The sequence below is a fragment of the Lottia gigantea genome, assembly GCF_000327385.1.
Source record: "Lottia gigantea unplaced genomic scaffold LOTGIsca_33, whole genome shotgun sequence".
Taxonomy (NCBI): domain Eukaryota; kingdom Metazoa; phylum Mollusca; class Gastropoda; family Lottiidae; genus Lottia; species Lottia gigantea.
This window is the reverse complement of record NW_008709110.1, coordinates 2,510,986-2,528,449: the sequence shown is the minus strand read 5'-3', so window position 1 is coordinate 2,528,449 and position 17,464 is coordinate 2,510,986. Positions and strand designations below refer to the sequence as shown.

Below are 17,464 nucleotides of genomic sequence, written 5' to 3'. Positions count from 1 at the left end.
GTTCGTCACTCCGTCAATGAGTTGGTCACTCCGTCAATGAGTTCGCCACTCCGTCAATTAGTTCGTCACTCCGTCAATGAGTTCGCCACTCCGTCAATGAGTTCGCCACTACGTCACTTGGATGATTGACGGACTGAGGCCAATGACGGATTAAGCCAATGGCAATGAATGACGGAGCTACCGATTCATTGACGGAGAAACGGATGAATAAGGTGTGTATGCTTAAGGGCTACCTCATACGTCAGTACGTCAGTGAGTTCGTCACTCCGTCAATGAGTTCGTCACTCCGTCAATGAGTTCGCCACTACGTCAATGAGTTCGCCACTCCGTCAATGAGTTCGTCACTCCGTCAGTGAGTTCGCCACTACGTCAATGAGTTCGCCACTACGTCACTTGGATGATTGACAGACTGACGTCAATGACGGATTAAGCCAATGGCAATGAATGACGGAGCTACCGATTCATTGACGGAGTGACGGATGAATAAGGCGTGTATGCTGAAGGACTACCTCATACGTCAGTACGTCAGTGAGTTCGTCACTCCGTCAATGAGTTCGTCACTCCGCCAATGAGTTCGCCACTCCGTCAATGAGTTCGCCATTCCGTCAATGAGTTCGCCACTCCGTCACTTGGGTGATTGACGGACTGACGCCAATGACGGAGTGACGGAATCATTGATGGATGAATAAGGTGTGTATAAGCCCTGGATTATGTTATACGTAATTACGTCAATCCGTCACTGGGATGATTGGCGGACTGACGTCAATGACGGATTGAGCCAATAACGCAGTGATGGATGAATTAGCTGTGTATCAGCCCTGGACTACTTCATACGTCATTACGTCAATGAGTTCGCCACTGACAGACTGGCATATTCTTTCGTTTTATTTTAAGAAACGCTAGTATTCATCATTTTGTAAGGTAGCATCGACGTACGTCTTTCTAAAAATTTCGTTTTAATTTCGTTTTGTGATTATAATTCATTAATATTACTTTTTTTGTTCGGTAGCATTGACGATTGACGTTATGATGGAATCACTGACGTGAGTGGCGAACTCATTGACGGAGTGACGAACTCACTGACGGAGTGACGGGTGAGGTAGAATTAATTGAGCGTGGCTAGAGACACGATGTGTGTAATTATTCGACTATCCCGACAGATCATTCATTTTGAGACTTGGTAGGCTATGCACGAATTGAAAAAAAAGGTTTTCATGACGCTGGCTGCGATGAAAAGTTTGAATGTTCTTATCAAATGCGGCATTTCCGGGAGTATATCATACCTTAGTATCAGAAACGTGAATTTTTCAGGTAAATTAATCAGTAATAATGTAAGATTGAATATTCGTTGATGACGTCATGTGTATACAGTAGACTCAGTCATCCTACGCACAGCTCAACTTCGGGACTAGAATGCTGCTTCCCTCGTATATTAAACATAGATCAATAACAACCGAGTTTTCAAGAACAAGGGCAATAACTCATTAAATATTTTTATATTTGTATGATTTTCAAAAGGGTTAATCCTTGGATGTTTACAAACACTCACACCCAATTTTGTCAAAATCCACACAACGATAACAAAAAACAGAATAAAAAGAATGCCATGACTGACCCAGTAACAACGTGAGCAAGCTTTAGGAATGGTACGCATGGGGGCCACCCATGTCCACATCGCACAAACCTTCGGATATTCATGTGTTACAGGCAGACGGACAGAACAGATTACCACGTACCTTGCATCTCAAACCGCTTTCATCGGCGTTAGGTCATAAGGTTAATCGACAGACCGTATCAAAGTGGCTCCGAAGTCAAGGAATCAGTGCCAACAGACCGTACAGAGGACAGCCATTTGCAGTTCAAGGTTGGTATTCAGTGATAATAGCGTTGCGTTCAAGAGGTGGTATGAGGGAGTGTCATGGTATGAGAGAACTGTTGGCAGGAAAGGACTCAACTTATAGTAAACTTGCTAGCCCATGAATTCTTCGTCCGACAGTCTTACAATTTCTCCAACAACAGTCACATGGCATCATTTTTAATGCCTGACTACGCCAGACCCCTTACAGGCAGTATCATAACCAACTTCCTTGGAGTCAACGATATCAACGCGTTGCCGTGGCCTACATGTTTCCTCGACATGTCCTCCATAGAACAACTCTGTGGTATCATGGATCATCGTGTTCGTCGGCCAGTCAATCGACAAGAACTCATCCAGGCTCTCTAGGAGGAATGGCGGCCTACCATCATGTTTTAAATGTAGTTATAAGGACAAGGTCGTTTAAAACATGTTATTTATTTTTCAGATTTAAAATTCGACGTAAGGTTCCAAGTAAATAACAAAATTTACGTTTAAACTGTCGCCACTGTTTTAAATTGCAAGGTAATAGACAATATCTCTACACTCCCTTTATACGTTTTACTTTTAGTAGCGTGTACCCTGGAGAATTAGAAATCTAAATAGTCATGTATATCTTGTGGTAGGTAATCTTTGACAACATCCAGGGTGTATTTCATCAATAATTCTTGTTTCTCAGTATTCCTGGAAAATATTTCAACCAATTAAAATTTTCAATGTTTTATTAGTGTCTGCTAAATGGGATGTTTACTCCGACCAAAATCGATCATCCTCGGGTGGAATGGAAAACAATTAAACAAACTAGAGCCACACGTGGCACAGAGTGGGACTTTGCATATGTAGCAATTTGCTAAAGACCCTAAAAAAATCAACCGTCGACGATAATTAGGTCAAGCGCAAGAACATTCTAAAGTTGATAAATTTTTATTTTTTAGAAGATTCTAATACCGGAAGTAGACCTCACAAATAAAAGTATCAGCAGATAGCCAAGGTCAGTGACCTTTGATCTTGTAAAGGAGAAGGTCTAAAAAGGGCCAGATCACGAGATATAAGACATCAAATTTTCAAATTGCATACGGCTATAAAACCGGAAGTTGACATAGGACGGCAAATATTAAAGTATAAATAGATAGCCAATGCCAATGAAGTTTGATCCTACAAAAGTCAAGGTCAACAAAGGTCAAGGTCAAAAATTGAAAATTTTGAATTTTCCAAAACCTGTTCCCTTTTTTGAACTATGAAGCGGAAACAACCGAACTTCTAAGACAAAGTGGCTCAAAACATGAGGTAATTGTATGCAAAGTTCCATTTTGAACAATTGTATACTTTGCGAGTTATGCCCTTGGCCAAAAATGTCAATAATGAGTAATTTAACCCGGATGTGCCACGCCCACCTCATTTATTTGATATAAGTTAATTGATATTCAAAATGTTATGTCGTGTATCAAATGCCAAGGTTATACATAATACAAGTTAAAAGATATAGGTCAACAAAAGTCAACAAAGGTCAAAATCGAAAATTGAAAATATCAAAATGTTAAAACCCGTTCCTTTTTTGTAACTATAAAGCTGAAACAACTGAGCTGTTAACACAAACTGGCCAAACGGATGAGGTAATTGTGTGCAAAGTTCCTTTTTGAACAAATGCATTCTATGCAAGTTAAGCCCCTTCGCAAAAATGTAAACATTTAGTAATTCAACCCGGATGTGCCACGCCCACATCAATTTTTTTGTCATAGGTGAATTTATATTCAAAGTGTGTAGATGTATTCCAAATTTCAAGGTTCTACATCAAATAGGTCATAAATTATACATACACCAAGCTCAAAGAGACACAAATATTGTAAAAAAAACCCCTCAAATTGAAAAAAAAGAACGAATTTCAATTTTGCTGTAAAAAAACGATTGTTATATATCAATGTAAGGTGCATGAGAAGCACATTAGGAAACCGAAGAAATTAATCCTCTAGGTTAATTATGTCACGTGCTACAGCAGTCCAAAGTTGCGAATTTTTTTTTTTCGGACAGCTATAAAACCGGAAGTACATGTCGGAGGTCAAATGTCAAATTGTCAATGACCTTGGACCCTATAAAGGTCAAGGTCATCAAAGGTCAAGGTCACGAGATATCACTCACCAAACTTTCAAAATGCATACGACTACAAAACCGGAAGCTTACGTCCGACATCAAATATGAAAGTATAAATAGATAACCAAGGTTAATGACCATTGACCCTACAAACGTTAAGGTCATCAAAGGTCAATGTCAAAAAATAAAAATATGGAAATTCTAAAACCCGTTTCCTTTTTTGAACTATAAATCTGAAACAAGTGTCCTTTAAACACAATTTGGCTAAAGAGATGAGGTATTTGTGTGCAAAGTCCCTTATTGAACAAATGTAGACTATGCAAGTTATGCCCCTGCCCCAGATTTGAACAACTAGCAATTTTACCCGGATGTGCCACGCCCACCTGAACTTTTTTGTCATGCTTTAATTCATTTTCAAAATGTCTAGAAGTGTTCAAAATTTCAAACTTCTACATCAAATAGGTCAAAAGATATACATACACTAAGCTCAAAGAGACAAAAATATTGTAAAAAACACTCAAATATCTAAAAAGTACGAATTTCAATTTTGCTTTTAAAAACTTTTGTGATATATCGTTAGAAAGAGTATGACGAGCACATTAAGAATCCGAAAAAATTAACCCTCTAGGATAATTAGGTCACGTGCTAGAGCAGTCCAAATTCGCGAATTTGGCTGTTTTTGGACATCAATAAAAACGTTAGTAGATGTCGGAGGTCGAATATGAAAGTATCAGCTGATAGCCAAGGTCAATGACCTTTGACCCAATGAAGGTCAAGGTCATCAAAGGTCTAGGTCATGAGATATGAGCCTTCAAACTTCGAAAAAATTCAATCGGAAATTACAAAAAAAAGAAAAAACTAAATTCAAAAATCGGCTCCCACAGTTTTTTTTTAATTTTTATTTTCTTTCATTTGACACCAAAATCATCAAAATCGGATAAGCCGTTATCTCTGAATAGATTCTGACGCATTTCAGAAAAATCAAAATGGCGACCAAAGTATTACCTTCGGACCGGATTTTATATTCTTCGTTTTTTGTCATAACTTTGGCTATCGATTCATATAAGTTTCATCGCGCTAAATTGATTACACCGGAAATAGTTCAACCGGCAGTGAGAATCGATTTTCCGTTTAAACCGGAAGTAAAGTAAAAAATTTGACTATACTACTATGTTCACGTTCATGAATTGTCTTTGCTCAATTTTTTTTAGATTAATCAGACAAAAAGCTAAAAAGTTTTTTTTTTTGTTAAAAAATTGCAAAATTCGGCCGAAAAAGTGTGCGACAAATTTTCCAATTTCGAATTTGTTTAAGTGCTATTATATCAGAAATTACACGTAGATTCCAGAAATAAAAACCCGAAGAAAATAGACCGGAAAATGCGTCTTTTAGGTCCGATTTCTACTTTTTGGATATATTGGACTGTGGCATTTTCGGTTTTGCAAAAATGTTCCAATTTATATTTATGCAACATGTTGCCACTACAGAAGGTCTAGGAAAGTTGAATAGTTGCTGCAACTAATGCAGTCTAAGCTCAGGAAGGTGTGTAAATTTCGAAAAAAAAAGGAATAGACATTTCGATAACAAACAAAGCAAAGTCCCACAAATAATACATTGACACGATACTGGTGGAAGTCGAGAATAAATAGACTAATAAGCGCCCACGTTTTATAGAGATAAGTAGTATATGAGGTTATAGATAGGGGGCACCTTTTATAATTTTTTAAAAAAAAAATCACAAAGGGCATTAATCATTAAACTCTTGAAAGCAAAGATGAAAATGGGAATAGCAGATGAAATACACAAAGAATTTAGAAAAAAAACAAACAATTTTTAACTGATTAATGGGAGGTAACACTGTTTTTTGTTTACTTCAAAGTAAAATACCAACCAGTTTACTAGTTATTGATTTATTATAGACTGAAAAAAACTCACACTATAATTACCTTTAACGTCTAGTAACAGTCAGACAGACTATTATTGACTGGATATGCGTGACTAAGTAACAGACGGTTATATTAACATATAACATACCACGCGCGCCACGTCGGCATAGACAGACTAAACTCTCAACTATTAACACTGTCTCAATTTTGTTACGCTGGAAGATTAGCAATTTAATCATACAAAATCAAAGTATGTTCTTTGTTTAATTTAATCATAAGACGAGAGGGTGGAATTAAGATGATATGTTACTTGTTGTTTTTCAAAATCAATTTTGTTCTATTCCAGACACAAGTTTAATAGATGTCAACATTTCATATCACGAAGAATATTTAAACCACCACAGGCAGTGGGGGATGTGAAAAGGCCAAGAATTTTACCAAACTCTGTGACAAATATCCGAGGTTTCAAAATTGTTGATACAGATTTCGAAAATAGAACAAGTGCTGAAGAACGTGAGACGTATATCTATGACTGGCGATAGTGTAAGAGGGGAGATAACTCTGAAGTATATTAAGCGATTCTATAGGAGCGGTCATGACCCTTGACCCTTGAACTGTGGCTGGTAAGAGGGTAGATAACTCTGCAGTATATCTAGCGATTCTATAGGAGCGGTCGTGACCCTTGAACTATGACTGGCAATACTGTAAGAGGGGAGATAACTCTGAAGTATATCTAGTAGAAGTGTATATCGATATACATGTAATTGTTTATGTTTTAAATTTCCTTATATTTATTAAAACTTACTTTGGTTTTTTGTTATTCTTCCTGTATTTCCATGGGGGTAAATGGTTTCAAATAATAGGGTAAAACCTATCTTTAAAAATGGCAGAAAAAAATTACAGATTCGATCCGATCTTTCAATCATATGATCCAATTCGTTATTCGTTTAATAAGAAAAAAGAGGATTACATTATCATATCACCAACCGGAGGCTCTAGGTCTCAACTAAATGATGGGGGTAGGGTCACTTTCGAGATTAATTCATTATCGAATTTGTTGCTCCTGTCTGATGCCTATTTCAGATGCGATTTCAAAATCAAAGACGGAACTCCCAATGAGAATCGTGTACCACAAACCAACACATCGTTAGAAAACAATTTCTTCCCAACTCTATTTACTGAAATGGTTTAGGAAGCTGGTTCAAATCCCATAGAAACCATTAAACACCCTGGGGAATTTGACACAATGTTGAAAACAGTTCTATATCCCAAAAACTACGATTCAGTCTCAGGCTGGATACCTGATGTTGGTGATGGAAGAGTTTTAAAATAACCGGTAAGAAATGTTTCAAATGATGCAAATGAAGATAGAATTAGAGTTATTGCTCAATATAAAGAGTAGGACGAGCAGGTAATCATGGATTGGGAAAACGAGTGCTTCAGTACAAAAAAATGAAAATGAAATGAATGGAGTTTTAGGTCCTACTCTTCTGCACCTTGTGGGATAATGAAGACAGGCAACGCCATGCAGGGTGCCATGAGGGAAATTTTGTCAGGACAGCGGCATTAGCCTGCTCTTTTTCGATTTCCAACTGTCGAGGGATCTTTAACGTGCACAGCCTATAGCACACGGGGCCCCGGTTTATTGTCCCATCCGAACGACTTGACGCTTTTCCCATGTCAGCCCCTCTTACCTGCATCACTGACAGGGGGAAACCGGGTTGAAAAATCCGAAGGTATTATCAAGACCTATGCCGGGATTGGACCCTGGACTTTCAGGTTAGCGAGCAAGCGTCTAACTCACTGAGCCACCGCGGCTCCCTGAGTGCTTCAGTACAATAATGTTGTTGAGAATAATAGGTTTGGTAATTACGTAAATTGGAACTTATATCGGTCTGTTGGAACACAGAAAAGTTTCCATAGGGTTACCATATAAAATTCATCTACAAAGAGAAATCAATGATGATAAGATATTCTTTGGAGAGAATGCTTCAGATGCAACTTTACATACCCGTAATAACATCAATTGAAGTAGAAACGAGAATATTCAACTCATTAACTAAAGATATTGAAATAGCATTTCTTCTTCGTAATACAATAGGTAGCATAACTTTAACTGGAGAATCCACAACATGGCCAATCACTAACACTATTAAACCAGCAAGATATTTAATGGTTGGTTTCAAGAACTTACCAGATTCTCAAACGAATAACAATAATATCTTTAGAGTAGCAATGAACCAAACTCAAGATCCTATAATCCGTAAAGTTCGAGTAAGAATAAACAATGATAATTATCCTAACCAACCTTTAACAATTAATCCAACCACAAAGGATTATAATGAATTGTATAGAAACTATAAAAATATGTGTGAATTATTTGGAAATTCACCTGTTTGAATATGTAGATTTTGCAATTAATCACTCAATCTTCTATTTTGATCTATCAGCTCATCAAGAAGATCTTTTCAAAACGGGAGTAAATATAAATATTCATATTGAAAAACAAAAAGGAGATGTAACAGGTTATTGTTTATTATTGGAAGAAGCAAAACAGTTCATTAAAATATCCGACAGACGGATGATTCGTATAAAATAATCTTAAAAATGAAACCAGAAACTTTAGTAAAAAGAATAATAGAATCTATCGAAACGGAATCACCAACTACAATAACTTACAATGGTAAAAGGATTAAAATATCTAAAAACATTATTGATAAATATAAACATTGTAAAGTTAGAGATGATATAGATTTGGAAAGAATTGACAAGAGTGTAAAGGAAGGTGGATTTTTACCTTTCCTACCTTTGATATTTGCTCGTCTGGCCGCGGCTTGTGCAGCAACTGGTGGGATATCTGCCGCAGTCAAAGCTGCCAACGCCAAGAAAGCAGCTGATGCTGAAAAAGTGAAAAACGTAGACATAATATGGAAATGGAAAAAATAGCTCAAGGTTTAGGAGTAGCGGATATATTAGGGACAGTTAAAGAATTTGGGAATCGATTTAGTGAAGAAACCAAGAAAACTGTTAAAGAGGGATTAAGTATCTAATAGATAAAATCGACACTGGAGAAATGAAGGTGAAACATAAGGGGAATGCCATAGTTTTTTAAAACATACGTTCTAGAGAGGGAATCTTTCTTTCAAAGTATAAAGGAGAAGGGGTGATTTTTGGAACAAAAATATAGAATGAAAAATGGGCAGAAAATTTAATCATTCAGAAATATTTCCAAGTAACCCCATGCTTATGTGTATTTGTGGAAGCTCGGGTTCTGGGAAAACATATTTGACATTTAACATGTTGACAACACCAAAACTTTTAGATTTCGATTCATTATATATCTACAAAACAACACCAGAGCAATCGTATTATCAATTCCTCAAAGCTTTAGAATATTTACCAAAGAAAGATGTTCAAGAAATAAATATTATGAAGACAACAATGAGATAGAAATAAAAGATATCTTAGATACATATATAAAAGAAAAGAATCCATCTATCAATCCAACAGACATAAAAGTTTTTCTTACGAAAAATGTTAATGATTAAGATTTGTCTAAAATTGATAGTGAGCGAAAGAACTTAATAGTGTTTGACGACTGTGTAGCACAAAGAAATCAAGTTGTTCAACAAGAATTCTTCACGAAGGGAAGACATCACAACTGTCACTGTATTTACCAATCCCAATCTTTCTATGGTATGGATGCAATGTTCATTCGAAAAAATGCAAATTGTTTTTTATTATTCGAATTGAACGACAAAGATTTATCTAAAATTATTCAGTCAATTAATCACGGAATGGATAGAGATAAAGCACAATGGAGAAACCCAGATGATCATTGATATGTATTCGTTAATAACCTGCAGGTGAAAGAGTTATGACAAATATATGTTAATTTCATTTCTTTAAAAATGGGTGATTGGAATAATAAAAAGAAACAGACAGTATATCAAAGCTAAGAATAAAATATAGACTCAAGTTGAAAATAACAAATTACAACAACTTGGATTAACAGAAAATCTAAAAACTCTATTTCAACCAATATTAAAAAGTCAAGAAGATATTAAAAAGAGACTCGCGCCTCGTGTAGAACCTTTACCCCATAAAGATCCCCAAAACCGATGCTGAAGACAATCCAATCATACAAGAAACAGACGAATTCGAAGATATGGTATCTGGACAAGACATAACGTTTTTATCCGATAATAAGGAAGAATTGCTTACAAATAATATTAGCAGCAATGAAGGAAGGTCATCGTTCAGACAGGCAATATCATGAAGTAAATTGTATATTAAAAAGACTCCTCGAGAAAGGTATCATAGATAAAAATGATTATAAAAACGTAATTGATAAAATTATCCAACAAAAATAGTCATTGAAAAAATGCCAAATAAAGAACTATTATTCGTTATCACCTCAAATAAATCAGACATTAAATTGTCTCTAGATTATGAGTATGAACTCGATCGCAATGAAGAATATGAATTGGGATTAAAATATTTTTCTGATTACAATTCCATTCGAAATATCAACGAAAATAATAACCAAATGAAAATATCAACAGATAACTGAGCTGCATTCAAAATCATAAGTTTACTACCAGGAAGCTATAAACGAATATCTATCTGAATATGGAGGAAGTGCAAATGGTAAAAACAATAATGAATTCGAAGGTAATTTGAATATGAACAAAATAAAATTGATATTGAGAAATAAGAGTCGAGTTGATTTTAACGTAGAAAATTCTTTGAATACTTTATTAAGATTTGATAAGCAAATATACACACAATCCACTTTAGCACCACACAAAGGTAATATCGAAAATGATATCGACGTCATTAATATTCACTGTAATTTAATAAACGGTGGATTTTTCAATAAACACAAACGTCAGATTATTTACAGTATTCCAACATTCACTGTACCGATTGGATATAGAATTATAGAGAAACCATTTCAAACAACATATTTACCACTTAATTCGTTCATGGTTAAAAATATAAATCTGGAAATCAAAGATGGTAAAAATAGGTTTATTGACTTTGGTAACGAGGAAATTGTTATTCAACTTCATTTAAAACAAAAGTTATTGAGTAATTAATCACTCGTCTTTCGCTTCTTCAATACATAGGTAATCGAAATCATCAAATTCATAGTTTTCATCAAAACTATACTCATCTTTATCACTATAAGGATACATAATTCCTTCACTGTTTGGTGGTTTTCTCTTTACAAGATTCAAATAACTTCTAAAAACTTTCTTTTGTTTATCATCAACCTTTGGAATAACTATTCCATTCGTGAAACTTTTTTCCCACTATTTTATTAAATTCATTCGACACATCATGTCCACTAGTCAGCCGAATATAATCTTCTACGCCTGTCTTATCATTAGAATAACCCTTAAACGTTTTCTTTCTTTTAAAACACCATTAGAAGTTAGAATGATATTATATTTGACTTTTGGCGCTAAATATAAACCAAATATGATTCCACCATCACCGTAATCATTCTTGCCTTTACAATATTCATTTTCAGATACCAACCCAGCTCGATTTAATTTATCCCAATTTCTAGATGAAATGTATAAACTATCAGTATCGGTATAGTATATTTCAGGTTTATAAAATCCATTTATTACATGACTGAAATTATTCCTTATTTTTTTACTGTGAGATAAAACAATGATCCCAAATGACTAGGTGTTAGTCCTGTAGATTTAGTTGAGTGATCTTCAGTACTAATCTCTTTTTCTTCAATTTCTATCTCAACGAAATATTGAGTATCATTTATTTTTTCATAGATTTTAACATATGAGTCGAATTTAGCCTGAAAAGTTTCTTCATTCCACAAATGATTAGTCGTTGTTCTATCCTTCTGAATAGATTTACCATACAAGGAATTACCTAATAATTTCATGCAAGTACTACCCACAATATTACCTTCTCGTTTATATTTATTTCTAAGATCTCTCAAAAAAATAAAATATAATCTCTATATGGAGGAGTTTTAAAATTTTCTTCGTATACTATCCCATCTAATATCCTGAGTATCTTACCACCGGCTTTAACTATTTCTTGAATATCGACCGATGTTAAAAAGAAACCATTTCTAAACCCATGTTCTAGGTCTAAATTTTTGTTCATTGAAGAGTTTTACAAATTCTTTATTTTCTTCTGGTAGAAACGGTCTAGCGCTTTCCGCTTTTGGATATTCACTGTCTAAATCTGACATGGCTGAAGCGTACAAACCGATAGCATCAAATGCCATTAGTTTATTACAGTTTATTTTTTTAAGTTTTGAATTAACTTCTGTTTTGTCTTTTGTGCTTGCGCTGTATTCTTTGAATAAATCATATTATCTCTTCTTGAATTTTCACTTCGTGTTTCACTTTGTGAAATAAATTCCTTTAATACATTACAAATTTCATCCATTTTGTTCGTTTCAAATATCTTTCTATTTGCCGAAACTCTTCCTCCTTTAATAGATCGTCTGATATAATGTCTTATAAAAGGATTAGTGTGTGAATAAACTTTTTCTATATTTTCTTTTCAGTATGTTTCGGAACCATTCTAGTAGTTTCATACCATTCTTCTTCAATCATTTCTTTATCGTAATGATATAAATAATACCAACCCTTAAAAGATAAAGCTGGAGCCGTTAGATTTTGGACATATTTTACAACTTCTTTCGTGACTTGGTTATATTTTATCAAACAAGATCCAAGACATAGGCTATCTCTTTTTGCATATGGTTCCCATTCGTGTCTTAAAGATTCCCAATTATCTTCGGTATATTTTACAATGTCTACATCCTCGATCTTTCTCAAATTCACTGGTATATTAGATGATTTTCCCCATTCCGCCAAACTAGATTTTTCATGTTGATAGGAACATGTGAAATTAATATGTTGTAAATCATTCTTATTGCTTGTTATTTCTTTCTGTCTTTTCCATTTTTTCTGTAAATCTTCATCTGTGTATGGATTAGATAAAGGTAAAGATAGAATTCCTCTGGGTGTTTTTAAAGGACAATGCGTTAGTTTTTCTTATATTTTTAAGCACGATCCAGTTATCAAAACCGTTACCGTTATGAGAAATTAATGTTATTCTCTTTCTATCATATTGACCTAAATATTTCAACATTTGATCTATACAATCTGTTCCATACAAATATATCTACTATATTCATTAGTATATCAAAAAATTCTTCTGGAACATTATCTGTAGGATTTAAATCTGGAAAGAGATTATTTATTCTGTCTAACATTTTTCTTAGTTTTTCTAAATTAATCAAGGTACACGCATAAGGTATTGTTTTACGCGTTTCACTTTCTGAATATGTTTTACAATCCCAAGCAAATAACCAACATCACTCATACTTGAAAACACGCTTAGTTTCAGAGGTGAAACCTGTGTTACTGCGGTATCGTCTCTACACGTTTTCCATTCTTGTTCATAATTATCTTCTATTTCTTTTATTCCCAAACTTTTTTTTATTTCTTCTTATAAGACAGAAATGTGAGTTGTGTAAATATAAAACCCAATCTAATTCCTCTTTTTCAATTGTGGGCCGCAAATTTCTATTATTATGAGTATAAATTTGAAATGAAGTATCACATTTCTTATTGAATTCATTAATTCTAGCAGATGTCACCACTCCTTTTCTATTTGCTTTTGAGAAACTATTGATGAAATTTTGATATTCATTTGTTAAATCTGTGTTTAAAACATAATTTACACATTTGATAAAACAGTTACCATTGGTATGTAACAATTTTCACCTTTATATTCATTTATTTTTTTGAGTAGTTCAGTTCTTCTTCCAACTATTGATCTTTTAATTTCTTTAAAATTGTCTGAAAATAGTATGAAAAGTTTTGGCATTTAAACCAAGAAGTTTCATAAATTGTTTGTGCTTTCCATCTTGAAATATCTCTCCATCTATTTCAATTTGTCCTTTAAATGTTAAAAATTCATCAGAAATAATCTTGATAATATTTGAAAATAACACGTTTTCTATGAATGTTTCATCATCATTAATTTCAATTGATTTATTCATATTTTTTATATATGCTTTTTAATTATCTATTTTTTTAAGTATTTTTTTTTACTTTTATTGCTGATATTTCTATCTCAAATTCATCTAGAATTTCATTGAATTTTTCTAGTTCTTCTATTGTTATTTTCTTATCTTCTCTTGATCTTTCGAAAAATATAAATAATTTATTAAAATAGGCATTTAAGATTTCTGTTTTCTTTTTATAACCTATAGCAATCAACCCACAAGATGAAGTTTGAATGGCAGTAATTGTTGCTTTTACAGTTGGGACAAGTACTGGAATCTTAATATCTATACCTCCTCCTATTATTTTTCGTTTATCTGTTATCATTACTTCGGGTGTATAAATAGTAACTTTTACAGATACTAATGATATTTCTTCTTTCGAATCATTAATCTTATTCAAATGAACTGTAAATTTTTCAATATTAATCTCTATACTACATCTACAAGTATATATACCACCAACTTCTTTATTACTATCTCCTTCATGACGTTCAATTATTGATGAAAATAATATAAATTCTTTATCTTGTTGACTTTTGTGAATATCAATTGAGGTAAATAAATCAGGTTTTACATATTCAAAGTCTAATCTTCTTAAAAACGTATAAATCTTTATTGTGTGTGGTTTTTGTGGAGTTGGATTTCTAATAATGTTCATCGATGGTGAGCTTTCCGTCTTTAATATCATATCAAAATCACCTATTGTCATTGTCTGGTATTATTGACAATCTAAAGGTGTCTATATATTTTCCATTTGTTTTAATATCATACATATGATTAGGCTTGTTGTTTTCATCATTAACTTCCAAATCTTTATTTTCAACATATTCACCATCTTTGATAAATTCGAAAATCTTACGAGCGTTAAAATAGTTAGATGGATGAGAGAAGAAGATTGAATCGATTTTAACTTTTACAGGAAAAAGAATTTCAATTAGAGATTTACCTCGGAAATTAAAGTTTCCTGAATCATCAAATATGTTTCTAAACGTTTCCACTTATATATGAAAATACTTTTATTTTTAATATAAATCCATATCCTTCCAACTGATATGTTGTTTCACCTGTAGGAATACGCTCAGTATTTCTCACACGGAAGATTGAAATAATATGATTGTTTATTTTCCTTGATATGTTTTTCTAATGCGGCTATATTTTTTCCCTGTTTTAAAACTTCGTTATTAATAGTAGTTATCTGTTGTTGAATCTCACTATCATAAATATTTTGTATCAGTTGATTAATATTTGTTACTTCTTTTTGTAATTCAGTTTTAAATTTAGTTTCTAGAGCAGTTGATTGCTGTTGCCATTTGTCTTCACTTATACCTGGTTTAATATTATCTATTAATTGTTTAAGATCTATTTTTTGTTTTTTAATCTTATCATTTAAATTAGATATTAATGAACTTAAACTTTGTAACTGAGTTTTATCTACTACATTTAGAAGTTGTTGTTTAATAGCATCTATTTCACTATTATCATTGAGTTTGGTTTCTAATTCAGTTAATTTTTCTTCACTTATGCCTGGTTTAATATTATCTATTAACTGCTTAAGATTTATTTTTAGCTTTGTAACCTTATCATTTAAATTAGATATTAATGATTTTACATTTTGTAATTGAGTTTTATCTACTACATTTAGAAGTTGATGTTTAATCGCATCTATTTCACTATTATCATTGAGTTTGGTTTCTAATTCAGTTAATTTTTCTTCACTTATATCTGGTTTAATATTATCTATTAATTGTTTAAGACCATTTTTTGTTTTTTAATCTTATCATTTAAATTAGATATTAATGAACTTATAACTTTGTAACTGAGTTTTATCTACTACATTTAGAAGTTGTTGTTTAATAGAATCTATTTCACTATTATCATTGAGTTTGGTTTCTAATTAAGTTAATTTTTCTTCACTTATACCTGGTTTAATATTATCTATTAATTGTTTAAGATCTATTTTTTGTTTTTTAATCTTATCATCTAAATTAGATATTAATGAACTTATAACTTTGTAACTGAGTTTTATCTACTACATTTAGAAGTTGTTGTTTAATAGCATCTATTTCACTATTATCATTGAGTTTGGTTTCTAATTCAGTTAATTTTTCTTCACTTATATCTGGTTTAATATTATCTATTAACTGCTTAAGATCTATTTTTTGCTTTGTAACCTTATCATTTAAATTAGATATCAATGATTTTACATTTTGTAATTGAGTTTTATCTACTACATTTAGAAGTTGTTGTTTAATATTTCACTATTATCATTGAGTTTGGTTTCTAATTCAGTTAATTTTCTTCACTTATACCCGGTTTAATATTTTCTATTAATTGTTTAAGGTCCATATTTTGTTTTGTAACCTTATCATCTAAATTAGATATTAATGAACTTAAACTGAGTTTTATCCACTAGATTGTCTAATTGTTGATGAATGGTGACTATTTCACTATTATCATTGAGTTTGGTTTCTGATACGGCTAATTCATCTTCATTCATGCCTGGAATAATATTATTTATTAGTTGTTTAAGATCTATTTTTTGCTTTACTATCTTATCATCTAATTTAGTTAGTAATGATTTTAAATGCGTTTTTGACTGATAAACCTGTTTTGTTTTTGAGAGGAATAACCCAAGTATATCTTGTGTACAAATCTATAACGGTTAAACAATATTCATATCCTCTATCGACAGGCATATTAATTAAATCTGCTGACCATATTTCATCTTTATCAAACACTCTGACTTTTAAAAAAAATTTTTTTTTCTAAATTCTTTAAGAATTTCATCTGCTATTCTCATACCCATTTCCATCTTTGCTTTCAAGAGTTTAATTATTAATGCTCTTTGAAAGTTGGATTTGGAATAGATTCTAATTCGTGAATCATTTGTTTGTCTGCTTCGTGTCTGGATGTTATGTCTTTATTTCTGTATAGTATGTCGTGTTTAAGTGCAGCGGCGTCAACTCTATTGACGGGTTTTTCACCCGGATGGGTTTATCATTTTGGTCTAGTCGTAGATCTAACCTTGTACCTGGACCAGTATAATTATGACCCAGAAGATGTTTTTCTCCGGGGTATTTTGCCCATGGAAATCCAAGAAGAGAACCTAATGATTTTTGAATGTCAGAACCGAAATAAGTTTTAGGAATTTTTAAGCAATTACCATTGACATTTTTATCCAATAATTTTAAAACCATTGCCTTTTTGTTTTCTAATCTTTTATTTCGCATTTCTCTTATATGTTGTAATTCTTTCAACTCTTTAGATCTTTTCACTGCTTCGCTTATATTTACTCTTGCTTTTGCTACAGATCATGCGCTCCTGAGGAAATGAGGGATTTGTTGTTTGAGACAAAGTTGGCTACATTTGGGATGAGAGATGATAGAGCTGAGAAGAAACCATCTCCTTCGAATTTGTTTTGTTCGTGTTTTAAAATCAAACTCATTCTGTTTTTAAATGAGTTAATTTGAAGATATTATAGGGCTGGGCGCTTGGGGGCTTGGTAAACGAGTACCCCTATGGGCTCCGGGTTTATTAATCGCGTGCCTGGTGGGGGTTGCTTGTTTG

The 17,464-nt window shown here is 32.8% G+C and overlaps 4 protein-coding genes across 4 annotated transcripts; 2 read left to right on the top strand and 2 right to left on the bottom strand.

Annotated features, from left to right (window-relative positions):
- Positions 1-4,929: 4,929 nt before the first annotated feature.
- On the top strand, positions 4,930-6,371 carry LOTGIDRAFT_162379 (hypothetical protein; the record flags this gene model as incomplete). Its single annotated transcript, XM_009058336.1, has 2 exons — positions 4,930-5,090; positions 6,176-6,371. The coding sequence occupies 2 exons, from the start codon at positions 4,930-4,932 to the stop codon at positions 6,369-6,371; spliced, it is 357 nt and encodes a 118-aa protein (XP_009056584.1).
- A 2,065-nt stretch (positions 6,372-8,436) lies between these two features.
- On the top strand, positions 8,437-8,775 carry LOTGIDRAFT_162378 (hypothetical protein; the record flags this gene model as incomplete). The annotated part of the gene is made up of 1 exon (XM_009058335.1): positions 8,437-8,775. The coding sequence occupies one exon, from the start codon at positions 8,437-8,439 to the stop codon at positions 8,773-8,775; it is 339 nt and encodes a 112-aa protein (XP_009056583.1).
- A 3,593-nt stretch (positions 8,776-12,368) lies between these two features.
- On the bottom strand, positions 12,369-14,606 carry LOTGIDRAFT_162377 (hypothetical protein; the record flags this gene model as incomplete). Its single annotated transcript, XM_009058334.1, has 3 exons — positions 12,369-12,805; positions 12,918-13,008; positions 13,944-14,606. 3 exons carry the CDS (start codon positions 14,604-14,606, stop codon positions 12,369-12,371), a joined length of 1,191 nt encoding a protein of 396 aa, XP_009056582.1.
- Positions 14,607-14,975: 369 nt separating this feature from the next.
- LOTGIDRAFT_162376 (hypothetical protein) lies at positions 14,976-17,127 on the bottom strand (the record flags this gene model as incomplete). The annotated part of the gene is made up of 3 exons (XM_009058333.1): positions 14,976-15,619; positions 15,818-15,877; positions 16,929-17,127. 3 exons carry the CDS (start codon positions 17,125-17,127, stop codon positions 14,976-14,978), a joined length of 903 nt encoding a protein of 300 aa, XP_009056581.1.
- Between the last annotated feature and the right edge of the window lie 337 nt (positions 17,128-17,464).